The sequence below is a fragment of the Dryobates pubescens genome, chromosome 5 (assembly GCF_014839835.1).
Source record: "Dryobates pubescens isolate bDryPub1 chromosome 5, bDryPub1.pri, whole genome shotgun sequence".
NCBI classification, from domain to species: Eukaryota; Metazoa; Chordata; class Aves; order Piciformes; family Picidae; genus Dryobates; species Dryobates pubescens.
This window is the reverse complement of record NC_071616.1, coordinates 18,067,210-18,083,806: the sequence shown is the minus strand read 5'-3', so window position 1 is coordinate 18,083,806 and position 16,597 is coordinate 18,067,210. Positions and strand designations below refer to the sequence as shown.

Genomic DNA, 16,597 nt, shown 5'->3' with positions numbered 1-16,597 from the left:
ACACCAAGTTGGGAGCAGGTGCTGATCTGTTAGAGGGTAGAAGGGCTCTGCAAAGGGACCTTGACAGGCTGGACAGATGGGCAGAGTCCAGAATGATGGCATTCAACAAGTCCAAGTACTGGGTGCTGCACTTTGGCCACAACAATCCCATGCAGAGCTACAGGCTTGGGTCGGAGTGGCTGGAGAGCTGCCAAACAGAAAGGGACCTGGGGGTACTGGTTGACAGCTGGCTGAACATGAGCCAGCAGTGTGCCCAGGTGGCCAAGAAGGCCAATGGCATCCTGGCCTGTATGAGAAATAGTGTGGCCAGCAGGAGCAAGGAAGTCATATTGCCCCTGTACTCAGCACTGGTTAGGCCACACCTTGAGTCCTGTGTCCAGTTCTGGGCCCCTGAGTTTAAGAGATTGAGGTGCTGGAACCTTGAGATGCTGGAATGAGTCCAGAGAAGGACAATGAGGCTGGTGAGAGGTCTCGAGCACAAGCCCTGTGAGGAGAGGCTAAGGGAGCTGGGGTTGTTTAGCCTGGAGAAGAGGAGGCTCTATCTTTCTCCCACCCCCATTTCAGCTACTGCACAAATAAAATTCCCTTTTTTTTTTTTTATTCAGCCTCTGAAGTCTAGGAAATACGTGCACATACCATGTGTGATTGAAGGGCCAGTAGAGATAACTTACTTGAATAGTGCTCACAGCATGGACCTTTCTGTGGGGACCTAATGGCACCATAAATATGAAAATATAGCTTCATTTTTGGAAGTCAAATATCTTTCTCTAGGCTAAAAAGCCCCAAGTCCCTCAGTCTTTCTTCATCAGACAGATGTTCTAGCCCCCTAACCATCTTTGCAGCAAATGGCTGTATCCTCTCAAGCCATTCCCTGTCCTTGAACGGGGGAGCTCAGAACTGGACCTAATACTCCAGATGAGGCCTCACCAGGGCAGAGCAGAGGGTGAGGAAACCCTACCTTGACCTGAGTGCCACACTCTTCTTAATGCACCCCAGGATGCCATTGGCCTTCTTGGCCACAAGGGCACATTGCTGACTCACAGTCATGCTGTCTTCCCCCAGGACTCTCAGGTCTGTTTCCACAGAGCTGCTTTGCAGCAGGTCAGCCCCCAACCTGTGCTGATACATGGGGTTGTTCCTCCCTAGCGGCAGGACTCTACGCTTGCCTTTGTGGAACTTCATGAGGTTCCCCTTTGCCAAACTCTCCATCTTGTTCTGGTCATGCTGGATGGATGACAGCACAGCCTGTCAGAGTGTCAGCCACCCTGCCCAGATTTGTGTCATCATCAGACTTGCTGAGGGTCCACTCTGTCCCTTCATCCAGATTGTTGGTGGATCTGTTGAACAGGACTGGAGCCAGTACTGACCCCATAGGGAGCACCACTCGTTATGGACCTCCATTTAGACTCTGTGCCATTGACAACAATGCTCTGAGCTCTGTCCTTCAGCCAGTTCTCAATGCACTCCATTGTCCATCCATCTAACCCACACTTCCAGAGCTTGCCCATGAGGATGCTGTGGGGGATGGCGTCGGAACTCTTGTAGAAGACAAGGTAGACAATAGCCATTGCCCTCCCATCATCTGTGCATCCAGTGATGCCTTCATAGAAAACTATTAGATCAGTTAGACAGGACTTCTCCTTGGAAGTCTGATAACTTTCTTTTAGAATACATAGAATACATTTCCTCCACATGCTTTGATATTATGCCCAGAATGAGGAATCATCTGGACAGCAAAGATAACTCTTTGGTTCCTCTCAATAAGAAATCTCCAAATGCTAATCCCTTATACACTTTCCTGATGGCAGTCGTTTTAATGTGGATGGGTGGGTGAGTGGCTTAGCTTTGCCTGCTTGACTTTTCCTCTATCCCATTTGTTGTTCACGTGCTCTCGACTTCTCCAGTCCCAGACTATCATTATGTCAGCATCCTGGACTCTCTCCCACCTCCCTGAAACTCTCCCACTCTCTGCCATAATAGAAAAGACCAATACCAGGGTTGTTTAGATCAAGAAAGAAGTAGATGGATGTTGACTCCACAGAGTCATTGCTGCTTTGCCAAAGAGCGATACAGGTGTGTAAAGATGGGTCAAACCACGTTGCAGTTTGTCGGAAAGCGTGCACGGACTCCCTTGTTGGTGAAGCAGGAATCTGTTTATTGGTACAGAACAAGCAGTTTATAGAGGAAAAATCGAGCATGCTAAGCAATTCCCTGACAATTTTGCACCCCTGCTGCTAACTGAGTTTTCTCCTTTGATATGCAACTGTCCATTGTTATCTTCATCCCATACCAGGTTGAGCTTCTCCAGCACAGATGCAAGCATCCTTCTGTCTCTCACTTCAGACTGTTCACTGCAGTCAGCTCTTCTTTATCATCAGGCCATTCTTCTGTTGTCAGTGGCCTGTTGTTCTTTCTTGTCCTGAAACCTTCCATAGGTATTTTCTGCTTTCCTACAGCAGTTGAAGGCAAGACAAAGGGATAAGCCAGTGCAAATGAGCATTCAGGGTGCCTCAATTTGAATGGGACCCCTCATGCACACGAATAAAGAACTCTTCTTACAGTTCTATCCTTTGCCTCCTGTCTTCTCTCCTGGGTGGCATGGGCCAATGTATGAAAAAGGTTCCTAACACTTCCCGTGGCAGGTGAGCAGTCAGCATCCTCTGCCCACATTCCCAACAAGGGGATGCACAGACACTCCCAAGTGTACCTTTGGTTCAAACATGACCATTTGTTGTCAGCTTTACAGGAATGAAGCTCCTGGAAGAAATGAGGTCTCTGGAAGCGGAGTGGGGTGCTGGGGCTGTACAGGTGCTAACACAAGCCTCCTTAGAACAACCTCCTGAGCTGCATGAAGATCTGTTTCACTGGAGAGATCCACAGGAGAGCTGCCTTATGAGCCTGTCATAGGCTGGGAACAAGCTTATTTCCACAGGTATATTGTCATTGCCAATGAAGAAGTGGTTGCCGTATTTCTCCTCTAGGCAGTAGCACAGGCACCTTGTGATTTCCTCCAGTGGCAGGAATTGCCTCCTGCACCATCCTAACAGGGGTATGGTGGTCAGGAGGTGCATCACAATTGCTTTCAATGTAAAGGAGGAAAAGCCTTTGCCCACCAAGATGTGGGTGCGGAGGTGCAGGCAGTGGAGGTGGAAGCTGCCATGCAGGATCTGCTTAGCAATATGCCTGATGAACTTCACCTCTGCCACAGCACAGCTTGCTGACCACATTGTTCTTGTGGTCAAGGTGGCCTCTCTAGTGGGGCTGAACAGGAAGATATTTGAGTCACCTTGCTGCACCCTAAATATAATCTCAACAAAGAATGTTCTCCCAAGGGCATTTGTCAGCTGCAGCTTGTAGGGGTTTCTGGAGGGCAGTATCATCATTCTGAAGTGACACATCATAGGCAGGACCCCAGGCTGATGTTACAACATTCTGGAGCCAGTGACTCTCTGTTAGTTTAGGTTACAGAGCATTTAACCCTCGTGCATTTGCAGTAGCAACTCCCATGCATGGTCAGCCTGGCACACAAGAACCACTGGCTCCTGGTGGGCCTCTGTGCTTCCCTGGCATTTTCCTTCCAAAGGAAAACCACAGGAAACCTCCTGTACACTGAGATCTATCTCTCTACTGCTGGCCCAACCAGTTAAGAAGCAGCTGCTCTCCATGGCTGGCAGTGAAATATGATGCATCCTGTTTCTACAAACACTTTTCCAGTAAATCTTTATACTGTGAAGGGTTAGTGGAGCTCCTTACCTTCAGTCATCGTTTTCCTCTTTTCCTCTGATGTCAAACAGATTTTTGTGTGAAAGGACAGCCTGCACATGACAGAGTGAAGCTATCTGCCAGTTCTTTTTTACACAAATTCTTCAAAAATAATCTGAGTCTCTGCCTTTTCTTGTAGTTTCAAACTCAAGTTGGGTGGAAATGATCTGCTTGAGGGCAGAAAGGCTCTACAGATCTGAACAGGTTGGATTGATGGGCTGAGTGCAGCTTTCTGAGGTTCAACAACACCAGGTGCCAGGTCACAGCAATCCCATGCAACACTATAGGGAAGAGTGGCTGGAAAACTGTCGCGCAGAAAAGGACCTGGCGGCGTTGGCCAGCAACTGGCTGATTGTGAGCCAGCAATGTGCCCAGGTGGCTGAGAAGGCCACCAACATTCTGGCTTATATCAGAAATAGAGTGAGCAGCAGGACTAGGAAAATGGTTGTCCCCCTTGGTACTGGTGAGGCCACACCTTGAGTACTGTGTTCAGTTTTGGGCCCCTCACTACAAGGAGAACATTGAGGTGCTGGAACATGTCCAGACAAGGGCAATGAAGCTGGTGAGGAGATTAGACAATGTATTTTATAAGGAGTGGCTGAGGGAACTAGGATTGTATAGCCTGGAGAAGAGATGGCTCAGGAAAGACCTTATCACTCACCACAACTATCTGAAAGGTGGGTGTCAAGAGGTGTGGATCAGTCTGTTCTCCCAAGTAACAAGCAATAGAAGAAGAAGAAACAGCCTCCAGTTGTGCCAGGAGAGGGTTAAGATCGGATATTAGGAACTATTTCTTCACCAAAAGTGTTGTCAAGCTTTGAACAGGCTGCCCAGGGAAGTGGTTGAATCACCATCCCTGGAGATATTTAAAAGATGTAGATGTGATGCTGAGGGACATGGTTTAGTGGTGGACTTGGTGGTGTTAGTAAATGGTTGAAGTCAATGATCTTAGAGGTCTTTTCCAAACTAAATGATTCTCAAAGTTTTGCTGCATGCTGTTGTGGTCACACAGGGCTGAATGACATTGCCCTGCACTGCAAGCGGACAAGTAAAGCCCAGGAAAACAGCCCAGCTGCATTTCCCTGAAGCTACCCCTGAACACGGGGCATGAGGAGGTTTCTGAGGTCATCTAGCCCTGCCCTGGAGTCCAGTTCTCAAAGTGAGCAGGAGGCAAAGGAGGGGGAAAAGTGTTTTTCCAAGCATACTCCCTTGTGGGCCCTTTTCAGACCATCGTCACCTAGCGCTCTTGATCAGGAGATGGCCACCTGCCAGCTCCTCACATTGTGATCTGCTTTTCCTGAGAACTCAGCAAGGCAGAGTTTCACAAACAAGAGGAAATCCCTAAACAGCATGGAGCCCAGAGCGTGGAAAGTTTTTCCGAGGGGGTTTGGTTTGTTTGGTCTATTTTCACAACTTCCTCATGAATGTATTTGGCAGCTTGCTGTCCCTGCCAGCACAGCATCTCAGCGGAAACTGTTGCTGGGAGAGCTCTTCCTGCCTGGGAAGGGCTTCCCAGGAGTGTGAGGGATTTACTAATCCCCACCTTTCATTCTGCATCCCTTGCAGTGTTCCACCGAAGGCCATGTACAGTGGCAAGCTGCAGACAGGTTTGCTGGTGGCCAGCTATTTTGTCTATCTGCTGGTGGGTGCAGCTGTGTTCCAGGCATTGGAAAGGACTGCTGAAAAGCAGGAGAAAATAGCAGCTGCCCAGATGAAGGAGGCTTTTCTCCAGAATTTCACCCACCTCACAGTGGCAGAGATGGAGCAGTTTATGAAGGTAAGTGCCAGCCCGGCAGAAGCCCTTTCTTCCTCCTTTTTGCCTGTGAGATGTGGTTTATTACTCAGTGCTGCCACACAGATACTTTCATTGTGTTCCTATTGATGTGGTCATTTGGTGATTGTAGCAAACCCAAAGCCCACTCTCCTTTCTGAGCAGGCAGGTCATACTGGTGGTAAATACACCTCGTATAGCTTGACATAACTGTATGTTAACTATTAACAGTCCCCATCCCACCATGTCCTGATCCTTTGGGATCTTGCCTTCTGTTCAGTCGTCTTTTGGTGGAGCTGTGCTCATCTGCATCTGAGCAGGAAAAAGGAGGTTATCTCAAATGAATGGGCACGATTTCCACTTCAAACAGTGTCACAGGTTGCACAAAGGAGCAATATGACAAGCTATGTGATTCTCCCCCTCTCCTCCACTCTGAAAAGATCCGCCCTGGAGTGCTGTGTCCAGCTACAGAGTGTATGTGCATGTGTTTTGGATTAGATGATCTTTAAAGTTCCTTCCAACACAAACTATTCTATACTTTTATGATTCTATGATTCAGTGATTCTATGATTCTAATATATTGGGTGCAAAAAAGAAGCTCAAATCATTACACAGAGGGTGGAATAGTCAGAGTTTACTTTTTGAAGATGCTGCAGAAATGAAGCAGATAGCCTCGCCCAAGTAAAGCCCTGGAAGCTGAGGATGAGTATGGTTGTTTCTATATGCTCTGTACTGATTTCCTGTCTGTTACAATGCAGAAGAAAATGGGGAGTGCAAATAGCCTTGCTGTAAGAATTTCCATCTAGGAAACTAACTGAATGGAGCTCTCAATGGGCCACTTTGCAGACTAAGGAGAGGATGAGAAGAACTGGTATTTTCTGGTAACACAACCAGTGATCCAGCTCCAGTTCCCATATGTATGCAGCCTCTTAACCTTTGGTTTTGTTTCGTTGTGGTATTTTTTGGTAAAGGCGGCGGGGAGGGAAGGGAAATTTTCAAATGGTGAAATTTTTGTGCAAGGCTTGAAAAAATGTTTCTGTTAGCTTTGATTTTCTGGTACACCGGAGAGGGGGCAGGGGTAGGGGAGAGGATGGGAGAAGGCTTTTCTGGTATAGTTTATTCCAGCTTGTGTTGTGCAACTGGCAGCGCTCAGCCATGAATTTTACCTAGACTGTTTCTGTACAGTCTAGCCATCCTTACAACTGTCCAGTTCAGTGGTCTGTGTTTGCTAAAGACAGGGTCAGCTGGATACTCCTTGGCTTTTTAAACTAAAATTATTTTTGTCGTAATTCTAAGCCCAGACAGAACTGAGCCCCTGCAAGCCACTCACACAACTGCCCTCTCCCCAACCTCCCCCTTCCCCCCCCCAAATCACTCACCCCTGGCAGAATGGGAAGGAGAAACTGGAAGCAAATGCCGAGGGGTGGGGAGGTTGATATAAGGAGAAAGTTTAACAAAACAATACAAAGAACAAGTGAACGAGGGGAAGCAATAGTAAAGAAAATAATATGTAACAGCAAGCAATACAGGCTGTGATAGAACAAGAAGGAATGGCCTCAATCTGCACCAGTTTGGATCTCAGGAAAAAAATTTTCACTGAAAGAGTTGTCAGGAATTGGAACATGATGCCCAGGGGGGTGATTGAATCACCATGCCTGGATGTGTTTGAAAGCTGTGTAGACATGGTGCTTATGGATATGTCTTAGTGGTGGACTTGGCAAGGTAGGGTTAATGGCTGGACTCTTGAAGGTCTTTCCCAGCCTCAATGGCTCTATTACCATCAACTCCTGGGAGTGGTTCCCAACTTCCTGTGAAGAAGATTAACCCTATCCTAGCCAAAGCCAGGGCAGAATGTAACTTAAACAAAACCACCACTACCAAAACAGCATTTAGAATTAAAACCAAGGCAGAAGAGTCTGAAAATGTATGGTCTGGAGGAGCTCAGGAGAAACATCTAGTTCAACACCCTGTGACAGGGCAGTCTCACAGAATCACAGAATGGTGGGGGTGGGGAGGAATCTCTGGGGATCATCTAGTCCACCCCCCCTGCTAAAACAGGGCCACCCACAGCAGGTTGCCCAGGAATGCCTTCAAGTGTGTTTTGGAAGTCTCCAGAGGAGAGGGAGCCTGGGCCTACAGGAGCTCCAGGAAAGCTGGTGAGAGCCTGTTTGTTAAAGGCCTTTGGTGACAGGACAAGGGGCAATAGTTTTAAACTAGAGCAGGGTAGTTTTAGATTAGATTTTAGGAAGAAGTTCTTTACTATGAGGGTGGTGAGACACTGGAACAGGTTGCCCAGAGAAGTTGTGGATGCCTTATCCCTGGAAGTGTATAAGACCAGGCTGGATGAGGCTTTGAACAGCCTGGTCTAGTGGGAGCTGTCCCTGTCGGGGACCTGAAGGAGGACTGTAACTAGAGGTCTTTAAGGTCCCTTCCAACTCAAGTAATTTTATGACTATGATTCTATGACTCCACAACCTCTCTGGGCATCCTGTTCCAGTGCTCTGTCACCCTCAATGTGAAGAATTTTTTCTTTATGCCTAAATGAAACCTCCTGTGTTCTAGTTTGTACCCATTGCCTCTTCTCCTATCACTGGGCACCACTGAAGAGAGCCCCTCCCCATCCTCATGATCTCCACCTTTTAGATATTTATACACATTGATAAGATCTCCTGTTCAGTTTTCTTTTTCCTAGCCTAAAGAGCCCCAGGTCTCTCAGCCTCTCCTTGTAAGAGAGATGCTCCAGTACTCTAATCATCTTCGTGGCCCTGTGTTGGACTTTCTCATCTGTCTTGAACTGGGGAGCTCAGAACTGGACACAATACTCCATGTGCAGCCTCACAGGGGCAAAGTAGAGAGGGAGGAGAACCCAAACCATGTCTGGCAGATGTTCACCTAACATTATCTCAAAGATCACACTTTAAGTATGTGCTGTGTGTTTATGCATGCAGTTTTGAGAAGAATATGTTAGGTTGAATTCTGATTGCAGTCACACCAACAGTAATACTTTGTAAATCAGTGGGCTTTCTCTGAATCTCTGTCTGTGACACTAACTAGAATATAGCCTTAAAACTGAGTTCTCTGTATATGTCACATGTACCCTGCTATAATTCACTGATGCCCTCCTGGGAGGGTTCAGAGATGCTACTCTGTATGCTTGCATACAGGTGCATGATAAGATCCTGGATCCACCACTGCTGTCTCAAAGGCAAGCTCAAAACCAGCATCACTTAAACCAGTGAGTTGTCTTGCTCTACACATCCTAGCCATCTATAGGATAATTTTTTTTCTGAAGTACTTAGTCTAAAATTAATCAAAGTCAAAAGATTATTCTAAAAGAAACAAGTTTTCTGAACACCCACTAGAGCAGTCAGCATTAACAGGGCAAAAGACTTAATGCTCAAAACCATCAGCTGGCTGTTGAGCAACCTCAGAGGTAAAGAATTTCACTTAGGGCAGAGGAGTGGTATCACAAGAAAGGAGCACTAGTTGGCTGAATCTGTGGTATTCCTGCAGCAGACACTTGAGAAAAGCAGTCATGGTGCTAAACTTTGCTTCCCCTCCCAGAACCTGACTGAAGCCATTCAGAATGGAGTATACCCTGTTGGAAATGAATCACAGATTGAAGACAGCAACTGGGATTTCAGTAACTCCTTCTTCTTTGCAGGCACAGTTGTCTCCACAATAGGTAGGTCTAATGCTTTCAATATATGTGCATTTTTGATGCTTATTATGTCTGGTTATTAGAACCTAAGTGGACACTGCTTTAAGGATAAAAACTCTGGCCCTTCATTGGCATGGATGACAAGCAGCAACAAATTTGGTCCTGAGACCTCACCACTGCACAACTCTTTGTGCTTGTGAAATACCAGTGGCATTTCAAATTATTTCCTACTCATTTCTTCTTTTCAAGCCATCTGTTAAAACATTCACTCTACTACCAGTTGTGAGTGGGAGGTAAACTTCACTTTCCTGGTGTTTAATCTAGGGTCATATATGCTTTAAATCCAAGAATGCTATGAAACATGAAAGAATAGTAGATAAAAGTGAACTCTGCTGAGGACAGACACTGTTTCACTTACCTGTGCTGAGCTGTTAGTGCACATACTGAATTAGTAATGTGCCAGGAGGAAAAATGTGGGAAGGAAGCAGCACAGCAAAAAGCAACCACTAATGAACACTAGACTCTTAATTTACAGTAAGGCAAGGAAGCTCCACAGCAAGCACAGAAACCTGATGATTAACAGCTATAAATTGATCTAGCATATTCTGATCAAATTGGCTTTTATTGTGAACTCTTCAAGCTCCATGTTGGGTGTCAGAAAGGCCTGTCATGGTTTAGCTTCAGCCAGTGACTATGCCCCACACTGCTACTCATTCACCCACAGTGGAGAGAATGGGGAAGGTAAAAGTGATGAAACGTGTAGGTTGAGATAAAGACAGTTCTATAAGTAAAGCAGAAGCTGCACACACAAGAAAAGCAAATCAAGGAATTGATTCACCACTTCCTATCTGCAGGCAGGTATTCTACCATCTCCTGGAAAGCAGGGCACCATCACTCCAGATGTCTCTCTCTTTCTTCTTCTTCCCACATCCTTATATGCTGAGTATGACATCATATGGCATGGTCAGTTGGAGACAGCTGTCCCAGCTGTCCCCACTGCAGCTTCTTGTGCCCCTCCAACCTACAAGATGATGAGTTAGGGTGAGAAGCAGAAAAAGCCCTGGCTCTGTGTAAGTTATCCTCAGCAATAATTAAAACATCGCTGTGTTATCAATGCTGTTTCCAGCACAAATCCAAAACATATCCACATACCAGCTACTACGAAGAAAATTAACTCTGTGCCAGGTAAAACCAGCTCAGGCAAAGAGGCTGTTCAAAGAAAAGTGCAGGTTTGTCTGTTTGTCTGCACCTTTACCACAGAGGTCTGTTGTGAAGAAAAATCAGGTACTTCCAGTCATCTTCACCAGGTTTTGTCATGAAAGTGGAATATTTCTGCAACAGGGAACATAAGAACAGCTCAGGCATTTGGAAGCCTAGTAACCAATAAACCATTCAGTTGCTTTATTTGTCTTTTCCCCAGAAGAAAACACTGTCTTTTCCAAGTAATGGATGCCTTGAGATGAATTTTGCTTGGCAAAATGCCTTTTCTCAGGGTGAATGATGAATAAGGACATACACAAAGTACATCAATCTTGCACTCAGAGATGTACCTCACAGGATCTGCAAGGAACAAAGTCTCCAGTCCATTAAAGGGCATGTTTGGAGTTCTGCAGCCATGCTTGTACTGCTTAGATAAATCCTCTTTTAGTAGGACTTTAAGACAAATATCTTCCTGGCATGAATATATCAGTCACCAGTAAGGCCTGGACTAATTAGTTTGTCTATTCTGATGCACACTGCACTGCCTCTAGGACTGGAGCCAGTCTCTGGACATACTAGTTTACAGACATTTAGCCAGGGAGGTCACTGACACACAGGCAGATCAACAAGAAGCTGGAAACTGGAGAGGGCTGTATGTGATTCGGATATGGCAAATGGCCTGGGACTCCAACTTTGATGTCTTCCAGGTCCCCAGACTTCTGGTTTCTGTCTTTCCATATAATTGTCACAGGACAGAGGATGTTTTCCATAACTGTTTCAGATTATGCTCTCATTCCCACTAAGGCTGGGTTGGAAGCACACAGTGCTCTCTGGATACCCTGAAATATTCAGGGTCAACCACTTCATCTGCTTACTGTGTTTCTCAGAGGAAAAAGAGTGCATGTGGACTGAGAAGTGCTAGCTATTTCTTTTTGGGTCAAAGGCAGATCAGGCTGGGGTGGGTATGAACGTGACAATGGATTGCTCCAGTTTTCTGGAATTATTTGCTCTTACCCATCTTTTCTTTTTCATATAGGATATGGCACATTACATCCTAAAACTACTGGGGGGCAGATCTTCTGTGTCTTTTTTGCTCTGTTTGGAATCCCTCTGAATATTGTTTTTCTCCACCATGTTGGTAAGATGCTCTCACTACTGTGTAAAAAGCTGGGGAACTACCTGTATGAGAAGGGAATGAGACAGGTAATTGGTTCTGCTTGTTTAGACACAGTTATGTCCTCATTTCATTTTTTTTCTTCTCAAGCTGTATGCTGGCAATATCCTCTACTATATTTGTTCTTGTGCTGTGTTAGACATTGTGCTAGGAGAGGAAAAAACACATTCTTTACTTGCAGAGATAAATAGACAAGGCAACCAAAGGCAAAGGGATGCATTTTGTCTACCCACCTCAAGGGCAGACATTTAGTCCCCTTCAGCAATTGATGGAGAGAGTGGATGCCTTGTTCCGTTTCTCTAAACACCTCAGGAGCTGACACGCTGAGGAAGTACCTGTGTCCCAGTAGAGAGATGCCTAAGTATTTCATCTTGAGACAGCAAAAAGCAGGTGAGCTGTAAAAAGCCACAATAAAACAGGTGAACCATAGAGATTTCAATGGATACTGACTCAATACCTACTGTGTCACCCCTGTGCAGTCGCTTAATTGCTCTCCTCCCTTGGCTTTGACAGAAAGGAAACATCAGACTGCAGTTGTCCATTTGACCCCAAATGCCAAAAGCTGAGGAGGCACCTGTGAAGGACTTGAGATATGATATGTCTTGCCTATTTATGCCCCAAGTTATTTGCATCTCCTCTCCTTCTCTCATCACTTCTGAGGAAGTGAGAATAGCTTTTTTGTGTCTCCTACTCTAATTCTCTTTCAGGATAAGATATGAATGCTACAGACAACACTGTTGAAATTGCTAAATTTCAGCCTGTCTTGTGAACTGTAGACCATAAAGCTTGATCAGATACAGACTCAAGCATATCCATGATGCATGAAGGCATGAAAAGTTATCCAATATTTGCCATTCATTTCCAGACAAGCTGTGCTTACAAAATTCTATATATAAACTAGATTTGTGTCTGGCTGGTAACTCTTAATATACAACAAGTCTTTTTCTGCAACCAAAGCTTCTTCATGACTGCTGGGAAGTAGGATGGTTCAAAAGTCACTGTCCAGGCACTTCCTCATCAGGATCTCTTTTGGTTAAGGTCTTCTTATAGTAAGATACCCACTGGGTATGAGCCATGTTGTGGCACTGATGAATGAGAAATAAAGTCAACAATCTAGGCTCTTGGAGATAGTACTGTTCAGTCTGTTTTCCCAAGTAAATTTGAATATTCTTTAGGTGCCACATCTGAACACCTAAAAGCTAAAAGTGAAGTTGTCTGGTGAAAAGCAGAAATAATCTGACTTCAGTGAAAGTCACTGGATAGAAATTTCTCCTATGTTCATGGTCATTGGAGGCTGATACAATCGGATAGAAGACTACATCTCCCAGGCCTACTGTGGACATGCAACACTCAAAATAGATGGTGTTCACCTGCTTCAGAGAAAGGCTAGGGTACTTGTAAAGGAAGAGCATTCAAAACAAATCCTATGGTCCTGGTAGGAATTCCTAGATAGCCAGCCATTTTGGACAGTCACCATTATATGTGATCAGCTAGTGTAACAAATCATGATTATAATTGAACTAGTTTCTTTCTTTTTCAGAAGAAGATCAAATTTCTGACCCTTTTGTTCTTCCTGTCTACGGGGATCCTAGTTTTTCTGTGCTTGCCATCACTCTTCTTCCAGATAATGGAGGGCTGGTCCTACAGTGAAGGAATTTACTTTGCATTTATCACCCTCAGCACCATCGGCTTTGGAGATTATGTAGTAGGTAAGGTTGATTTCAGGGAGGACACATGGCAAAAATCTTACAGGTTATGAGTGTAATTACCACAGGCTGACTGGGCAGGCCACCAGTGTACTGCAGAGACAAATCTTCTGTCAGAATCCAGTCTTTTCCTTCAACAATTCTAGAGAAAATTCTAATTTCTCTGGGATTGTGTGTCCTGACAAAAGCATAAAATTATCTGAATATAATAAAATGTGGTGCTTTGGGGTGGAGTGAAGCCAAGTATATTGGGAAGGGCAAGTTTAGGGGGGGAATTCAAGGAATTTCTCAGAGTCTGCTTAAGAGGCTGGGTAGTGCATTGACAGTCCACTTGATTGCATGAGTTTAATGATTGTAATGATCTTGTAGCCTAGCTGATGGCTAATTCACACGATGGCAATGAGTTATGAGTCCACATTTCCCCAAGTGATCCCAGCCAGCCAACTGCTCCATCTTGCTACAAAGCACAGGAAACCAGGGTCCCCTGAAATTCCCCTTTCCACATTAATCCAGGGGAAGGTTCTTTGTCTCCAACAATGGTTAAGCACTATTGTTATGAACATGACCCAGAACCCAGGTATCAGCCAGGAGCCTATCACACAACAGTGGCCTTTCAACTTACCATTTTCTCCTTCTGAGGCTAAGCTTTGTCACTACAGTAGGGCACAGGCATTTCTTTCCTAACCATCTTCAGGATTGATAACCCTGGCCTGTGCAATACTGAGCACCACAAACTTCAGTGATGTGGAAAACTGAAAGGAAGAAAGTGGGTGGTGCAGTGCAGGAAAAGCAGTGAACATCAAACTTTTCTCCTGTCCAAATTATAATTGTGTATTACAGTAATGACAGCAAGTCACAACCTGAAAAACTATCTCCAGAGCACTTTCCTCCTCTGCAGCCATATTATTTTACAACTATAGATGAAAAATTACAGTCAGAGAGCTTTCCTGGCTCTGTGATTTCATTTTCATTAGGATGGCTTAACAGGAACTGAAATATTCTTCCCTGCAGTATTTATCTCAATTTGCCTTAAAAAGCAGTGATAAAATGATGATCAATTTAATGCCTCACACCTTCACAATGAAACAAGCAGAATCAATGACTGCTGTGAGGATTATGCATTTAGAGTTGATTGCAGATGACAAATGGATTTGCGTTGGCCAAGTGGAACAGAACAGGTTTGAGTTTATTTGCATTTTGGTAATTCAAATCTGGTTTGTAGCTGTTGTACCTCAAGCATCAAGCCTGTTTGGGTAAGGAGGTATCTTAGGAAGGTTTCAGAGTCTGAATTTAACTGTTTGTAGTATGTGTACACATAGGTGATACTTGTAGGGTGAAAATCCCCTTGGAATGTAAACCACATTGATGACCTGCTGAAGTCCAGTTTTGAGTTAACATGACAAAGGTACTGCTAGTTGCTTTGTTAGCCCCAGGTAGTCAACTTCAAATAAGAGCACAAAAGGAAATGCTTTGGAGCAAGGTTTGCATTCCCTCTGCCAACTCAACTCCAGCAGAGGAAAAAGAAACAGCCGTTGGACATCTCTCCATGAGGACAAACCACCTCATTCTTCCTTGTTTGCACAGCTCTTGCATGATGAAGTACAAAAATCCTGCACATTGATCTATGCAGTGCAGAGCATGCTAGGACTTGAAAAGAGTTGCCAGCATGCTGCCTCCTTCTGGGCAGCTTCACAGTGGGAAATGATCTATCATGTTCGTGGCACATTGCTGTGTTGTCTGCTATGTAGAGTTACCTTTGCTGAGGAGGCAAGACAGTCCACCACGATCTAAAAAAAATCACCTTATTCAATGTAGAATACACTGCTGAGTCCGTTAGGCTGGCCCACTTCACACAGGCAAAGTAATTTTAACTTGTTAACTTTCTTCTCTTTTCTCTCACCTTAACTACAGGTAAACAGCCTGGCAGGCATTACTTTTCATACTATCGCTCAGTGGTGGCCATTTGGATTCTTTTTGGCCTTGCCTGGATTGCTCTCCTGTTTAATTTATTGACAACAGTACTAGAAGATACTGAAAAAATAATTGTTAAAGATCTCCATCAAATTGGAAAGATGAGTAAGGACAATGAAGCAAGTCAACAAAGAAGATGCTGGCCTTCTCAATTTATTCCAGAGGAAGAACTACCACCGCCATGTGCTGGAGGGGATGCACAGGAAATGGAGTCATTAGCAGCAGATTCTGAACAGACAAAAACTGAAAAAAATGTTTTTTCTTGTAGCAAAACTGCTGCCATAACATTGAACTCTTCATTGGAGAGTTGCTAGTGAATTATTCTAAAGAAATTCCCATAGAAATAAAATTTCTCCTACCTGAGATATGCTGAGATATGACCTTTCAGAACTCAAGACTCACAAGCTGCACAAAGCCAAATACTAATGGTAAGACATTTGCTCCTCCATTTGCAGTTGTGTTAGCAACCTGAGAGGTGCACTTGTTTAACAAGGCATTTTTGAGGTGCTTCCACAAAAATGCGGAGGAGCCATGGTAGAGCTTGCAGGTTCTATTTGGATTGGTTTGCTTGCAAGAAATTATGTCTCTCCCAGGAAGTGACATGCACAAGCTTTTCTGAGGCTTTGCATAGCACATTTGCAAGACGATAGGAGGGTATGTATATAAATGAAAAGATGCCTGATCTGAGCCATCATATTGCAGAAGATATGATCTGAAAGACTTGTTAAAGGACAAGACCTAGGCTCAGTTCAGAGACACTAGAAGCATCTAATGGACAGGGTTAGAAAAAGGTTAGCATGCTAGAAATTACTCATTCTACCTTTTCCTGCTTTGTACTAAGATGAATAAAGGCAACTTCACCTTTGTCCCCTGTGGCTTTGAAAACCCTTTCTGATAGAGTTCATAAAGAACATATAAACCTATGCCATTAATTCAAATTTTCTAATATTTTTTTTCTGTAAGCATTTCATGAGAACAGAGAGTGGTTTGAATGGAGGAGCCCTCACTGCATTGGTGCCTTGCTGCTGTGTTTGTATTCCATAGGAGCTATAAAGTTATTTTTACATGATTCTATTGTACTGTGCTAAGGTAGCTTTCCAAGTGAGAGTGTTGTCTTAACAATACTGCCTGTCCTTCAGCCAGGTAAAGAAAAGGATGTAAAATCCGAGCATGGCATTTCAGCTGTACCACCTGGAACACAAGCTACCCCTGGGTGAAGTCCTTGGCCTTTGAAAGCATGATTTATGCATTAGGTGCCTTGTGCATGTCATGTGTGCTGCCAAAGCAGCTGTGGTAGACAGAGGTGAAAAGTCCCATGAGTGTATATGGTTACACTACAACTCAGTCTAGTC

At 44.6% G+C, this 16,597-nt stretch overlaps 1 protein-coding gene across 2 annotated transcripts; it reads left to right on the top strand.

The window, feature by feature from the left end:
- Window positions 1-5,249: 5,249 nt before the first annotated feature.
- LOC104307245 (potassium channel subfamily K member 16) lies at window positions 5,250-15,689 on the top strand. Of its 2 annotated transcripts, none has more exons than XR_008462253.1 (5): window positions 5,250-5,539; window positions 9,098-9,218; window positions 11,431-11,532; window positions 13,109-13,277; window positions 15,186-15,291. XR_008462253.1 is itself a non-coding variant. In XM_009908287.2 (5 exons), the coding sequence occupies exons 1-5, from the start codon at window positions 5,345-5,347 to the stop codon at window positions 15,557-15,559; spliced, it is 1,026 nt and encodes a 341-aa protein (XP_009906589.2). In that variant the 5' UTR covers window positions 5,250-5,344; the 3' UTR covers window positions 15,560-15,689. The 2 variants fall into 2 exon arrangements, 1 of the variants encoding a protein (XP_009906589.2); XM_009908287.2 differs by having other exon boundaries at window positions 11,431-11,597; window positions 15,186-15,689.
- Window positions 15,690-16,597: the final 908 nt, after the last annotated feature.

Bases quoted from the DNA above. Each gene is read 5' to 3' on its own strand.
- LOC104307245 (XM_009908287.2), top strand. From the start codon at position 5,345: ATGTACAGTGGCAAGCTGCAGACAGGTTTGCTGGTGGCCAGCTATTTT. The intron at 9,219-11,430 runs GTAGGTCTAATG...TTTTTCATATAG, and splicing joins CACAGTTGTCTCCACAATAG to GATATGGCACATTACATCCT. The intron at 13,278-15,185 runs GTAAGGTTGATT...CCTTAACTACAG, and splicing joins CTTTGGAGATTATGTAGTAG to GTAAACAGCCTGGCAGGCAT.